Source organism: Lacerta agilis, chromosome 17 (assembly GCF_009819535.1).
Source record: "Lacerta agilis isolate rLacAgi1 chromosome 17, rLacAgi1.pri, whole genome shotgun sequence".
Taxonomy (NCBI): domain Eukaryota; kingdom Metazoa; phylum Chordata; class Lepidosauria; order Squamata; family Lacertidae; genus Lacerta; species Lacerta agilis.
This window is the reverse complement of record NC_046328.1, coordinates 28,317,187-28,332,742: the sequence shown is the minus strand read 5'-3', so window position 1 is coordinate 28,332,742 and position 15,556 is coordinate 28,317,187. Positions and strand designations below refer to the sequence as shown.

General features: G+C 47.7%; 1 protein-coding gene across 1 annotated transcript; it reads left to right on the top strand.

Annotated features, from left to right (window-relative positions):
• The first annotated feature begins 586 nt into the window (after positions 1 to 586).
• LOC117061692 (actin, alpha cardiac muscle 1-like) lies at positions 587 to 13,783 on the top strand. The gene is made up of 7 exons (XM_033174632.1): positions 587 to 689; positions 2,768 to 2,908; positions 5,949 to 6,273; positions 7,767 to 7,928; positions 8,992 to 9,183; positions 11,085 to 11,266; positions 13,476 to 13,783. Exons 2-7 carry the CDS (start codon positions 2,780 to 2,782, stop codon positions 13,617 to 13,619), a joined length of 1,134 nt encoding a protein of 377 aa, XP_033030523.1. The 5' UTR covers positions 587 to 689; positions 2,768 to 2,779; the 3' UTR covers positions 13,620 to 13,783.
• The last annotated feature ends 1,773 nt before the right edge of the window (positions 13,784 to 15,556 follow it).

The following is a 15,556-nucleotide window of genomic DNA, read 5'->3' as shown; positions in this document are numbered from 1 at the left end:
TACAGTTCCCAGAATTATCTGGGGGGAAACCCAAATAGTTTTACCAGTAAGTGCTTTAAAACCTTCCCCCCTTTCTTTGGAGAGAAGGTAGAGAGCTGCTTCTGGCCCACAGGCCATGGGCTGCCCACTTGCATCTAAAAATAAGACCCCCTGAGCAAAGTGCCTCCATCTCTCGCAATCCCGAAGGCAGCAAATGGATCTTTACAGATTGCTCTGAATGCAAATGAATTCCCAGGTCTGTGTGTCACAGCCATAAATGGCTGGGGAATGGCTTTTGCCATGGTTACTGCAAGCAGGGGGTCCGAACCGTCCCCCTCCCCTGTCCCCCCCCCCCGCTCTTGGCCTTGCAAGTGTCTGCAAAACAGAGATGGGAGAAGGAGAGAGGCCAGACTGGTGAGGAGTGGGAGGTAAGCAGGTGGGGTCTGGCTTCCCCCAGCAGCTGAGCCACAAATGCCCATGAAAGGCACAAATGACAGGTGGCCTGGAATGTGTCCAAATATGGAATGTATGAAACGTCCCTTTCAACCCCTGCGGGGGAAGGAGGCAGAGGGTGAGAGAGGCCGCCAGGAGCGGAGGGGAGGGGAGGGGAGGAGTAAGGCCGGTGGGAGTTTAGGGGTATAAAGGACTGAACCCTGCGAGCCAAGCCTGACCGCTCTTTGCTTCCTTTCTCTGGGCTGCTGCAGGAACTGGTGAGTACCCCCGGAGCAGCTGACGCCGACTGTAAGCTCTTTGGGGGCAGAGACTCCGGCTGTGTACACAGCATACATTTAAAGCGTGTTCCTCCTCCCCGCCTTGCAAAGAATCCTGGGAATTGTCGTCTACCCCTTCACAGAGCTACAATTCCCAGCACCCTTAACAAACCACAGTTCCCAGGCTTATTGGGGGTGTGGAGAAGAAATATGCTTTAAATGTATGGTGTGTACACAGTGGTGGGTGAGACAGAACTGCTTGTAGGAAGATCGGAAGCGGCCTTATGTTGAGTCCATGTGTTTCGGAAGTGTCCATACTGCCTGGCAGTGGCTCTCCAGGATTTCAGACAGGGCTCTCCCCCTGCCTTACCTGGGTATGCTGTGGATTGGACATGAGACCTTCTACATGCAAGGCAGATGCTCTGTGACTGAACTAAGGGCCTTTGCTCCCCTGGAGAGCCACTGCCTGCCATAGTGAAAAGGAATAATAGGCCAGGTATGGTCACATCTACAAAGGATAATGCGGACCTGGGAAAATGGCAACTAAAAGGGCAAAAACGCCGAGCATCTTTCCCCATGATCATTTTTTAGTTAGTTTTTTTTTGGGGGGGGGTGATGCAAGTTAAGGGAGGATACGGCTGTGAGGTGTATCCGATTATGCATGGTGGGCAGAAGTTGGAGAGGGGGATGTTTTTCTGTGTTTCTTAAGACACGCTTGCAACTCGTGGGCATCCCATGACTCTGAATGTTGGCAGATTCGGGGCAGGCAAAAGGAAGGACTTATTCACACGCCGCACAGTTCAACTGTGGAATTTGCTCCCCCCAAGGGACAGTGATGGCCACCATATTGGCCGGCTTTAAAAGGGGATTATTAGACCAATGACTGGAGAAGGATGCCAGTGGCCTCTGAATGCCAACTCCTGGGAATTGCAAGCAGGGAGAGAGAGAGCTTGGGTCCTCTTTGTGAGTTCCCCAAAGGCATCTGCTTTGGCTTGCGAGAACAGAATGCTGGACTTTGTGGGTCTTTGGCCTAATCCAGCAGCCAGGCTCTTCTGTTTCTTCACATTCAATGCATGGCATCTCCCGTTGAAAGGATCCCAGCGGAAAACCTCCGCCTAAGGCCGTGGTGAGTTGCCAGCAGCAGGAATAGGCAGCATTGGTCTAGTCTAGAATTTGGAACCAACTTTCTCCCGCTGCCGCCGCTGATTACAGCAGCTACAGCTGTCTGGCGTGTACGCTTGAAATGTTTGCTTTCTGCCAAGCGGAAAGCTGAGGAAGCTTTCTATTTGGAAATGCAATCTGCTTGCATCCCAGACTGGAAAATATCCAGATCGGTTCTAGCTTTTCTGGGTTTTACCATTGTAGGGGAAACTCTATGGGCTGTCTCCAATGTTAGCCCTACTCAGAGTAGACCCACTGAAATTCATCAGCATGGCTAAGGGCTTATCTGCACTTCCTCTTGTCCTGCTGCTCCTCCCTGCCCCCCCCCCCGCAAGCTGCAATTCGGAATTCCCCCAGATTGCTATTTTCCCCCATCTATCGCTAAAGAGCAGCTTTTCCCTTGGAAAGGAGTGGGGCAAGGGGGGGGGGAACCATGCTTTCTAGGCAGGACACCAGCGGAAGTGTGGATGAGCACTAACTTAGGTCCATTGATTTTAATAGGTCTACTCAAAGTTGAATTTAGTTGGTTCACACCCTATGAGTTTATTCTACAAGAGGGAGGGAAACCAGGGCAAACAACCCCCTTCCCCTTTCCTGAATCGTAAAGTTCACGCAGGAGAAAAGGAATCAGATGGAATCTGGGAGGGATTTCCAACCAGCGATGTATTCGCTAATTTGCTAGACCTTGCAATTTAAAAAAATATTTGATGTTTCATGTGCCGTGTTTAATGGCCCGCCATTAGGTCTCAAGTTTGGGCCCTGAAATCTCAGGGTATGGTATGGGATGTGCACTAGACCTGGCAACACTTGCCCCACATAGATATGGCACAGAAGGGGGAGAAAAGAGGAACAGATGAGGTCAGTGTGGGTCACTTCCAGAATGTAACCCTCGCCACCACCCATCTCTCACCCCTTAGTGAGCCAACACCATGTGTGATGACGAGGAGACAACTGCCTTGGTGTGCGACAACGGCTCCGGTTTGGTGAAGGCCGGCTTTGCCGGGGACGATGCTCCCCGCGCTGTCTTCCCCTCCATTGTTGGGCGCCCAAGACACCAGGTAAGGCTCTGTTTGGTCCCCACTTGCACAATTCATTTAAAGCAGAACCCTACCACTTTAAAAAGTCACAACTTCCTCGCAATTATCCCGGGGAGTTCAGTTTGTGAAGGGTGCTGAGATTTGTTAGGAGAGACCCTCTTTCCCCTTGCAGAACTACAATTCTCAGAGCTCCCTGTGAGGAGGGATTGGCGCTGTTAAACCGCTCTGGGAATGGTAGCTTATTGTGGCATTCGTGGTGATTTGTGCTTATGGTGTTATCAGGGCAGTTATACATACGGTCTTGCTTTCAATCGTGTTCGTGCCTGCCAGAGTTTTGGGGGAAGCCACGCTGCTTCGTTTCCAATCAATTCACGCCCCGTAACTTCCCCCTGCAATCCTGCATCTTTTTGTATCACAAAACGTACTGCGGGGAATTGTTGTTTTCCTCTCACTTTTTTTTGTGCCTCTCCATACAGCAATAGCACGTTATCGTTGGCCAGAGTTGGTTTAACAACCAATCCTCCTTTTCCAGGGAGCTCTGGGAACTGTAGCTCCGGGAGGAGAGTAGAGGGTCTCCTAAGAACCCTAGAACTCCCAGGTTTCTTTGGGGCTCGAAGCTGTGAACGTTGAAAGTCACGGCAGAGGGCCTTCTCGGTAGTGGCGCCCGCCCTGTGGAACGCCCTCCCATCAGAGGTCAAAGAGATAATCAACTACCTGACATTTAGAAAATACCTGAAGGCAGCCCTGTTTAGGGAAGTTTTTAATCTGTGATATTTTAATATATTTTAATATTTGTTGGAAGCCGCCCAGAGTGGCTGGGGTACTACTACTACTACTACTACTACTACTAATAATAATAATAATAATAATTTGGTGCTGCCTTCTGTGCTGCTCCCTAGGGCAGGAGTGAAGTTTCCGGACAGAAAAAGAAGAAGTGGTGTTTCACACCCACAGAGGAGGCAGGGATAGCCACTGCTTTAATAGGGGACTAGGCAGATGGCAGATTCATGGAGGGTAACACAAGTAGCAGCTTCTAACCACAATGGCTGTGTTCTCCCTCCACAGTTAGGGGTCTCCTTAGCACCCTTAAGAAGCTGCAGCTCCCAAGGTTCTTTGGGGGAATCCATGACTCTTAACTGGTATCTTAGCGCCTTAAATATACGGTGTGAATGTGGCCCTTGAGGCAACATTTGCAGACCAACTAATAAAAGCCGAATGATGTGCGGGTGGTTGAGTAGAAAAACACCACCGCTAATTTTAGAGAGCTTCAGAATGCACCTGCAAACCTGCCCACCCCACACCGGTCTGGAGGGGGCCACCCTAAGGAGAGAGCAAGGGTGCGGGTGGCCTTCCCTTTGGGGTCCTCCACCTCCAGCCATGCATATGACCTTACAGGCGGCCTGTCGGAGATCACCCCCAGAACAGCAGGGGTCTCCCTGACAAATTCCAACCCAGGCAATTAAGAGATCATTTGCCTCTTGGCTTTCCAATGGGATCTGGTTTCCTCCTGGGGTGAAGTTATGCTCTTAAACAGCTGCTAGGCCAAAGCTTAGAAGGCAAAGAGCATTTGGGAGCCAGGGCACAAGGGTCAATGGCAAGGGGAGAGAGGGAGCCTCCAACATTTCTCCAATGAAAATAGGGATGTCCTATTCAATAATAATAATAATAATAATAATAATAATAATAATAATTTTATTATTTATACCCCGTCCATCTGACAGGGTTGCACTCTGGTGGCTTCCAATATATATAAAAAACATAATAAAACATTAAACTTTTTTTTTTTTTAAAAAAACCCTTCCCTATATAGGGCTGCCTTCAGATGTCTTCTAAAGGTTGTATAGTTACTTATCTCCTTGGCTCGGGGGTTGCATAACTCAATCCCCTCCAACAATTATCCAATGAAAATAGGGTCATCCTAAGGAAAAGCTGGACATTCTGGGATCAAATCAGAAACTGGGACAGCTTCTGTAAATCCAAGACTGTCCCTGGAAAACAGGGACACTTGGAGAGTCTGGTCTCTCTCTCTCTCTCTCTCTCTCTCTCTCTCTCTCTCTCTCTCTCTCTCTCTCTCTCTCTCATACACACACACACACCGCTTCAAGTTTCAGACACTATGTTTATTGAGCCTACACCCCGATTTGCTTTGTACAAAGTTCGTGGGGAGGTGTATTTTGGTAGGTGTGGTATAAATTCCAACAATAATAACAATAACTAAAAATAATAATTTCAATATTTTAGTTATCATTGAGTAACAAGGAGTTACTCGCTTGAATATGAGTGTAAGAAAATGGACAAGAAATTATCAGTTATTTAACTTTTACTGTCATCCTAATCTTAGCTGTATAATTTATTGCTATTGCAGTAGGAACATAGAGACAAAGTAAGTTGCCTTCTACAGAGCCCAACAGTTGGTCTGTTAGCAACTTTCCAGAGTTTTAGGCATGCAGTCTCTCCCGGCTCTGCCTGGAGATGCCACAGGGGAGTGAACCTGGGACCTTCTGCATGCCAAGCAGATCATCTGCCACTGAGCTACAGCCCTTATTATTGCCCTAGAGGGGACAAGGCACTACTCGGATTTGCTACCCAAATGACTTGGCCGGCCTTGAATACTCTGTACCTTTTTGGGCACCATTCCTTGCTCCCTTTAAGGGGATGATTGGGAGAACAGAATCCAAATTGGAGGGCAGTGTTTCTAACCACGCCCTCAAAAAAAAACACAAAAAACACACCCTGTGTCTTATTTTGCTTGAAATTAAGCACCAGAAAGCATGGGGGAGGACCAGCTGTGGTGGCCAGTACCCACTGGGGCTGGAGGGCAAGGAACCCAACAGTGGCTGGAGCCAGAGCCAATGGCAGACGGGGCCAATTAATTCTGGTTTTGCCCCCATCCTCCTCCCCACTGCTGCATTCTACAAGGCCCACACGGAGACTAAGGAAGCAGAGCTGCCCCCTGGACAGGACAGGTGAGGGCTGAGCCGAAGGCAGGCTGGTTTGGCAACGGTCTGGCTCTCCCTAAAGGACCACCCTCTCCTGAGTCCCTGTTCTCGCTTGCTTCTAGGGTGTCATGGTGGGCATGGGTCAGAAAGACTCCTACGTTGGAGACGAGGCCCAGAGCAAGAGAGGCATCCTGACCCTGAAATACCCCATCGAGCACGGCATCATCACCAACTGGGACGACATGGAGAAGATATGGCACCACACTTTCTACAACGAGCTGCGCGTGGCCCCCGAGGAGCACCCCACCCTGCTGACCGAGGCTCCCCTCAACCCCAAAGCCAACCGGGAGAAGATGACCCAGATTATGTTTGAAACCTTCAACGTGCCTGCCATGTATGTGGCCATTCAGGCAGTGCTGTCTCTTTATGCTTCTGGCCGTACCACTGGTAAGGGTGTGTGTGTGTGTGTTTGTGTGCGTGCATGCGTGCGTGCTGTGGGGGGGCCCCCGAAATCAGCAAAATTGTTGGTTCACCCCGCTTGGGACCAAGAGGCAGGGGTAAACATGTTTTAAATGGATTAATAAATGGAATGGACTTGCCAGCTGCTTCCAGACCAGCTGTTTATTAAGCATTGGGTAGCTCAGTTGGTTAGAGTGTGGTGCTGGTAACGACAAGGTTGCAGGTTCGATCTCCATATGGGACAGCTGTGTATTCCTGTATTGGAGAGGGCTGGACGAGATGACACTCTGTGTTCCTTCCAACTCTATGATTCTGTGACTCATTCATCCTGACTTGTTTGCAGGGACATTGTGGGTTGTTTAATGAGCAATTTACATTTGTTGCTCCTCTTGCTTTCTCCTCACATTCATTCCTTGCCCCGGCCCCTTTTTGCCTCTGGCCCCAAGAAGACCTCCAGAAAGGAACGTGGCCCTCAGACTGAAAATGGTTCCCCACCTCTATGCTAGCGCAGGGGTCACCAAACTCTTAGGACCAGCAGGTACATTTCATTTGTGCCAGTCACAAAACAGTAACTACTATGCGGGGGGTGGCGGGGTGGGGATAACACAAAATGGCTGCCATGGATAGTGTGCCATAACACAAAATTAGAGATAGGCCTACCGCCACCCCTGGCAACCATGAGAAGTCAGCTATGCCCTGCTGGTCCTGATTCTGGAGCTTCACGCAGTATTGATTTTACACACAAACACACACACACAGTGCTTCTGTTTCTTTCTAACAGGAACATGGAGCATTCCTCAGTACCGGGGGAAATATACAAGGTGACCACACCACTTGTGTTTCTTATAAAATGCTTAGAAGGCACATTTGTCCCCTTTCTTTCTAGGAGGGCAAGAAAGCTCAGAGTCTGGAGCACCATGGTACTTGTGTGGGTGCTGGGTTGGCAACCCCTTCTCTAAAGTATTGTGGCAAATGTTAACTGGCAGCTATATGGCATGCATTCACTACATAAGGTCAGCCAGGATAAAAGCCCCCACCTACCCCCAGAAGGTGGTGCTGTGGGTTAAACTACAGAGCCTAGGGCTTGCTGATCAGAAGGTCGGCGGTTCGAATCCCCGCGACGGGGTGAGCTCCCATTGCTTGGTCCCTGCTCCTGCCCACCTACCAGTTCGAAAGCACATCAAAGTGCAAGTAGATAAATAGGTACCGCTCCGGTGAGAAGGTAAACGGCGTTTCCGTGCCCTGCTCTGGTTCGCCAGAAGCGGCTTTGTCATGCTGGCCACATAACCCGGAAGCTGTACGCCGGCTCCCTTGACCAGTAAAGCAAGATGAGCGCCGCAACACCAGAGTTGTCTGCGACTGGGCCTAATGTTCAGGGGTCCCTTTACCTTTACCCCCAACCAAGAGACTGTCTTGTGGGACACCTAGCAGTTTCCTCTCTCTCTCCAGCTCTCTACCAACTCAGGTCTCCCCTTCTGTAGGAATTGTACTGGATTCTGGAGATGGCGTTACCCACAACGTCCCCATCTATGAGGGCTACGCCTTGCCCCATGCCATACAGCGCTTGGATCTGGCTGGCCGCGACCTCACCGACTACCTGATGAAGATCCTAACTGAGCGTGGCTATTCCTTCGTCACCACTGGTAAGCAAACTGCTACGTGGTATGCTTTAATTCTGCAGCCAATGTCTGCTTGAGTCTACTCCCCGCACTGGCCAAGAGCGTTGTTCATGCCATTTGAAAACAAATACTGAATGCTTTAACTCTCACCCCATGTGCACTGTACATTTAGAGCAGTATCATACCGCTTTGAACAATCATGGTTTCACCCAAAGAATCCTGGGAGGTGTAGTTTGTTAAGGATGCTGAAAGTTGTTAGGAGACCCCTATCGCCCTCACAGAGCTACAGTTCCCAGAGTGGTTTAAACAGTCAATCCCTCCTCCCAGGGAACCCTGGGAATTGTAGCTCTCCGAGAGGAACAGGAATATAATGAATTGAAAAAGATGTTTAAAATAACGTTTGTAAAAAAAACCAACCCATAACTTTTCCTTTTTTGGGAATTATAGAGACAGAACTACACAAACTGTATAGAAATTTATTCATGTATGTGACTATGGTGGGAAGAATGTTACTTGCCCAAAAATGGAAAGAAGAATTCATCCCAGCAAATGAAGAATGGATACAAAAAACTTATGTAATATGCAGAAATGGTGAAACTTACCAGAAAAAAACAAACTTTTTATAAAAGAATGGAAATGGTTTATGGAATATTTACAAACTGTAAACAGATAAGAACATTGGTAGGATTATTGTAATAAGCTGTAGTTTTGTAAGAGTATATCTTTAAAGTACACGAGTAAATGAGCAAATTAAGTTAATTTGGATATGCAGAAAATATTTAAAATAAATTTAAGGAACCGCAGGAAGAGGGGGAAGGAAGTCAAGCTTTGAAATGTTAAAATGATTGTAAAATTATTGAAATATATAAAACTGAAAATCATAAAAAAGGAATCTCCTGGCGCTTCTCAGTACCCATAACAAACTGCGGTTCCCAGGGTTCTTTTTGGTGGAGCCACGACTTTTCAAAGTGGTATGATAGTGCTTTAAATCTTGAGTGGAGATGGAGCCGACAGCTGAGCGACAGAACCAGTTCTTCCGAGCTGTGGGCTTCCTCTAACGGATCAAATCCTTCCTGCCCCCCCGCAGCTGAACGGGAGATTGTGCGCGACATCAAGGAGAAGCTGGGCTATGTGGCTTTGGACTTTGAGAACGAGATGGCCACCGCCGCTTCCTCCTCCTCCTTGGAGAAGAGCTACGAGCTGCCTGATGGGCAAGTCATCACCATTGGCAACGAGCGTTTCCGGTGCCCAGAGACCCTCTTCCAACCCTCGTTTATCGGTGAGAAAGTAAGAGCGGTGAGCACAGGAGACCTCCCTAGCGGCGACTGCTGCCCCACATCTCCTATTATGTCAAGCCATTGGCTCTGGTGGCTGTGGCTGAAGGGCGTTGGGGGGGTCTGGCAGCATTTGGAGGGCTCACAGACTGACCCGACCATGTATTAGAAGACCTTTTCCATGGGGCTTATAGGTGGGGCAGGGTAATCTGCAACTGGTGGGCTTGTTTTGGAAGAGTGAGGGGATCGGAGTACCTGAGAAGTCAGCTGCGGCCATAGGTGAGGGATGGGGAGCTTCTGCAAATGTCATCAAGTGGCCGGGACGCCAACTGAGAGATGTGTGAGGGGTTAAGGCATGTCATTGGCAAAAAGGTCAGTCTTCTCCTTTGAGACTGCTCAGAAATGTCACACTGGTTTTTACTGATGGCAAAAACCTTTACTGACACACGTCAGGAAGTGCAGGGAGCCCAGGGTGGGCGTCTCGATGATACCAGCCTTGACCAGAGAGAGGGGTATCAGGTAGACACATTCCACTTACGGATTAGGGCCGAGGCTTTGGCAGTGGGTGGAGAGGAACAGCTGATCGCGCCAGGACAGGGCTCTTCGATGCTCTTTTTTCTACCCCAAAAATAGGCAGGGAAGCGGCAAAATTCCAGGATAGTATCCTCCTTCTCCTAAATGGAGGGGGAAGCGGGACCTCCTGCTAAGCAGCTGCTGTAACTTGAGGCCATCACAAAATCCTTTGACTTTTGCGCTTCCTTGGTGAAGGATTCTTCTCTGTGGGTCTCCTCACTTTGAAAGATCTCCCAGCCATGGGTGGAGGGGCCACCTTTCTTTCTTCAAACTCCTTCTGGCATTGCAGCACCAGGTGCAGAAGAGATTGCAGGATGCACCCGGGACTAGCATGACAAAGAAGCAGTATGGGCTGTTTCACCTTATTAAAATCGAATCCGGGAGTTACTATATTCTGTCTCTAGTCCTAATTGGAGCTCACAAGGTCCATAGTAAAAAATACTTGCTTAAAACTTGGCAACTTATCAATTGCCCTAATAAAGGCACTTCCTGGAAGGGCTTTGGGTGTTGTTGTTGTTTTTTTACTAGCCTCTTGGCAATTGCTTTTTCCTGTTTGTTTTCTACCAGGCTAGCTCTCTCTGCTTCTTGTCCGCTGACAGCCTCCACAGTTTCTGTCCTGGCTGTGGAGGCCAGGCTGATCCATTTCTCCTCCACTAGCCTGTTCGCTTGCACAGAATTACTTGTCGCTTGTGGTGACCAGGCATGGGAGTTAAATACAAGGCCAAGCAAGATTGGCTCTCAGAATGAATACAAACCACGCCTGCCACGTGCAGAATTATCATTAATTGCCAGCCCTTCACCCCAAGTCCCAGGGCAGTTTACAGCAATTTAGGGATGCAGGTAGCGCTGTGGGTTAAACCACAGAGCCTAAGGCTTGCCAATCAGAAGGTCGGCGGTTTGAATCCCCGCAGTTCGAAAGCACATCAAAGTGCAAGTAGATAAAATAGGTACCGCTCTGGTGGGAAGGTAAACAGCGTTTCCGTGCACTGCTCTGGTTCGCCAGAAGCGGCTTAGTCATGCTGGCCACATGACCTGGAAGCTGTACGCCGGCTCCCTCGGCCAACAAAGCGAGATGAGCACCGCAACCCCAGAGTCATCCGCGACTGGACCTAACGGTCAGTGGTCCTTTTACCTTTACCTTTAAGACAACTTAATATCACAAATAAACAAGGTGGTTCCTGAAAATACACACCTCAGGTGTCAAAGGTCAGGGTAAAGATGTACCTCTCTGTGAGGATACATCCTTTTGTGCCAAATATAGTCAATTAGCATTAAATTAGTCATATACCCTGATCCCCAGATTTTGCAATCTTGCTTCTTCTTTTTAACCCAGGCATGGAGTCTGCAGGCATCCACGAAACCACCTACAACTCCATCATGAAGTGTGACATCGACATCCGTAAGGACCTGTATGCCAACAACGTTCTCTCTGGTGGCACCACCATGTACCCTGGCATCGCTGACCGTATGCAGAAGGAAATCACCGCCTTGGCACCCAGCACCATGAAGATCAAGGTGAGACTGGCAAACCGACGGCAGAATTATTAACATTTGGCATTCCATTCCAATAGATAGGTAAGAGGAAAGCTGTGACAAATTCAGAAGTTACTGGGGGTTGTGTGTGTGTGTGTGTGAGAGAGAGAGAGAGAGAGAGAGAGAGAGAAGGGGGAGGGGGAGAGAGGGGGAGAGGGAGAGAGAGGGAGGGAGGGAGAGGGAGAGGGAGAGAGAGAAGACACATGAAGGCTGCCCTGTTTAGGGAAGTTTTTAATGTTTGAAGTTTTATTGTTTTTAGTGTTCTGTTGGAAGCCGCCCAGTGGCTGGGGAAACCTAGCCAGATGGGTGGGGTATAAATACAGTCATACCTTGGGTTGCGCTCGCTGCAGTTTTCAGGATACGAACGGGCCAAACCCTGAAGTACCGGAACGGGTTACTTCTGGGTTTTGGTGCTTGTGCATGCGCAGAAGCTCTAAATCACACTTTGCACATGCACAGAAGCGCCGAATTGCGTCACGCACGTGCGCAGACGCAGCGGCCCGGGTTGTGAACGCGCCTCCCGTACGGATCATGTTCACAACCCAAGTGTCCACTGTAATAGAACAATAAATAATAATAATAATTTTTCACCATTGCTTCTTCCTGAAATACCTTAGTAGCTTGGATTTCCTTGGTGAGGCCTTACAGTTCATAATCCAACAAGCTGTCTGTTCTATACGCCAGCTGCATTGTTCTGAAGAGCAGCAGACTCAGGCCCCATCCGCACTATGCATTTAAAGGGGTATTGTACCACTTTTTTTTCAAAATAATTTTTATTTTTTGTTAACTATAACTACTACAAAGAATATAAAAAATAAATTCACATACATTGTTTTGTTTGGCGTATATTGCCGTGAATTCCCTCAGACCTTTCACTTTGAGCAGCCATGGCTTCCCCCAAAGAATTCTCGGAAGTGTAGTTTGCTCAGGGTGCTGAGAGTTGCTGGGAGACCCCATTTTCCCTCTCAGAGCTACAATTCCCAGAGTTCTGTGGGAAGAGGGGTTTGTCTGTTAAACCACTCTGAAAATCGTAGCTGTGAGGGGAATAGCATACTGTCCAACTTGTTCAGACCCCAAACTGGGATGTGCGTCTTCCGGGACGCATTCTCGGGTGAGTCGTGTGACCCACCCCTTGCCTTTACCCAGGAAAAAGAGCTTTTTTGGGGTGAGATCATGCCCCCCCCAACAATTTTCCAGGGCGATAGCGCAAGAGGTTGTGGCACCCAAAATGGCCACAGCGATCTTGTGCTAAAAAACCAGGATGTCCCTTTTTTCCAGGGCACTTGGCAGTTATGGAATTGGGGCGGGGGTTAACCAAATTACCAGTCCCGTAATTATTTGGGGGACGCCATGATGGCTGTTTATTGTGATATAATATGGGAACCTTTTCTGCTGCTTTTTTCTTATGTGAGGGTAACATCATTTTGCTTGCATAAGGGACCGGCACTTGGTTCATTAGTAGCATATAGAATTAGAATAATAGAACCATAGAATCTTAAGAGTTGGAAGGGACCCCAAGAGTCATCTAGTCCAACCCTCTGCAATGCAGGAATCTCAGCTAAAGCATCCATGACAGATGGCCATCCAACCTGCATTTAGAAACCTCCAAGGAAGGAGAGTCCACCACCTCTCGTGGGAGTCTGTTCCACTGCTGAACAGCTCTTTCTGTCAGAAAGTTTTTCCAAATGCTTAGTCGGAATCTCCTTTCTTGCAAATTGAAGCTATTGGTTCGAATCGACCCTCCGGTGCAGGAGAAAACAAGCATCCTCCCTCCTCCATGTGACAGCCCTTAATATAATAGAAGATAGCTATCATATCTCCTCTCAGTCTCCTTTTTCCAGGCTAAACATACCCAGCTCCTTCAAGTGCTCCTCATAAGGCTGTTTCCAGACCCTTGATCATCTTGGTTGCCCTCCTCTGCACACTTTCCAGCTTGTCAACATCCTTAAATTGTAGTGCCCAGATGATCCCCTTGTTGGTTCTCCCACCTTTTGGGAAATGAAATTGTCAGCGATGCAATGGAGGAATTTGTCAGACCTTATACACTCTTGGCAGTGTTTTGAGTCCCAAAAGCTGTCGGGGAAGTTGGAATCCCCCGTGATTACTATTTCTCTCCTTTTTGAATGTTTGGTAATCTGCTCTAGTAAGGAATCATCTACCCCTGGTTAACTTTCTCACTTGCTCCCTTTAGATCATTGCTCCTCCGGAGCGGAAGTACTCTGTGTGGATCGGCGGCTCCATTTTGGCTTCCCTCTCCACCTTCCAGCAGATGTGGATCAGCAAGCAAGAGTATGATGAAGCCGGGCCATCCATTGTCCACAGGAAGTGCTTCTAAAACGTCTCTTCATTACCCTCCCTGGCTTCTCCATTTCAGGTTCCAGCTGCTGTCCCTTCCTCCCAGATTTCATGGTGGTGCTTATGGCATTGGCTCACGCTGCAAGAGCCATTCCTCCTCCTGACTCCCCCACCTAACCCCAGCGCTCATTATACTCATGAGTATAATGGGAAAAAAAATATGTGCAGAAGGCTCTTCTGCTCCTCAGGGTGTTATTTACGTGGAATCATCCCTTCCTTCTGCAACACCACATATGGTGCTAGTGTCTCAAATTTGAGTATATTTGTCATTACTCCCTTTTTCCTCTCTCCTTCCTGAAACCTTAAAAGAATAAAGCAGTTTTACAGTAGAATACTGTGGCTCAGAGTCTTCTGGGGCATTCACAGGACTGCCCAATAGGTTTTCCTACTTGAGGTGAAGCAGCAAAGGGCCAGTCTTGTCAAGGCACATAGTACCAAAGGTTAGTCATAAAAAGGGCGCTGCTGGATCAGGCCAATGGCCTATCTATTCCAGCAATGAGCTTTATGGCTGACCAGGAATTTGAACCTTTGGCTTCCAGCTCCAACACTTCAACCGCTACACCAGGGATTCCCAAACTGGTCTGCGTGCTTCATTCAGGTGGTCTGTGGCCTTGTGGTTGAAGAGAGGAGATAGCACATCCATTGCATTCAATGTGTATACAGCACTGATCTGCAAAAGTTATTTTTATCGCTCCCCTGCTTTCTTATATTGTGTTCTAATGCGTTACATGGAATATGTATATTACATTCTATGGACTTCAAACTGCAATACACTAAAAGACAAGAAATGAAAGAAGCAATGAAACTGCAGTTTAAAATCATACAGTATGTAGCACAGCACAAGAAACTTGATGCAACAGGCAGAAAACCATTTAAGTGGTGCCTAGAACTGGACGCAGTACACCAGATGGGGTTCTGGCCAAGGCAGAATAGAGTGGTAGTATTGTTTCCCTTGATCCGGACTCTATACTTTTGTTGATGCAGCCTAGAATTACATTAGCTTTTTTTTTCCTGTGGTGTCACACTGTTGACTTGCATTCAGTTTCTGGTCTGCTAAGGCCTGCCTCGTCTCAGCTGAGATTTCCAGAGTTGGGCCCACAATACTGAATGCACAGCTTCTGAGCTGGGCATCTGAGCCACTAACAGTCTTCCCTGAATATCACAGTGATCAAGGGGGAATATAAAGGAATCAAGTGGTCTTTAACGGCCTTTCATCCTTGGGGAAAGGATGAAAACTGCTCAGATGGTTGAACTAATGAGCGCTTATTAAAAAAGTGTAGGGGGAAGGACCAGGTTGCTTCCAAACATCCCAGGATTTGCACACTTGAGACATTTGAGAAACACACACGGCTAGAGACTGAATAAAATGTTTATTTTCAAACATATGAATAAAACAAATACCAAAATTAAAAAGTCAGCTTGTTCCCTTTGATTCTGGTGAAAATATTTTGCCAAGAAATGTAATTACCATAGAAAATTATTCTAAAAACTTTTGTGGGAACAACCCCCCCCCCCCCAAACACACAGAAAATAAAGAGGACAAATGAAGAGGGCAAAAAGGACACTAGATACATAGACGTATACAGTGCAGAGTTTACAACTTAATATTACAAAGCATGCCAGATTTTTTTTGGGGGGTGGTGGTGGTGGTAAATAAAAATACAAGTGAGAGTTAGCCACATTCAACCACCTTTTTTGATACTTTGGAATACAGAAATTGATCCACGTATAAGGTAACAAAAACAAAAGGTTAATATAGCAAACTGCAATTATCAATGGATTTTTGCTATGGGGAGGTAATATCCAGATTGCTCTTAGCTTATCTACTGTTCAAGAAGTCCGAAAGAGCTAGCTTTGGAGACTGTCCCTAGCATACCAAAACAAAACAAAAATGAACACGATAGCAACTTTCCCCTT

Coding starts and splice junctions, on each gene's coding strand:
- LOC117061692 (XM_033174632.1), top strand. CDS start 2,780: ATGTGTGATGACGAGGAGACAACTGCCTTGGTGTGCGACAACGGCTCC. Junction 9,184..11,084: donor CTTCCAACCCTCGTTTATCG/GTGAGAAAGTAA, acceptor TTTTTAACCCAG/GCATGGAGTCTGCAGGCATC. Junction 11,267..13,475: donor CCAGCACCATGAAGATCAAG/GTGAGACTGGCA, acceptor TGCTCCCTTTAG/ATCATTGCTCCTCCGGAGCG.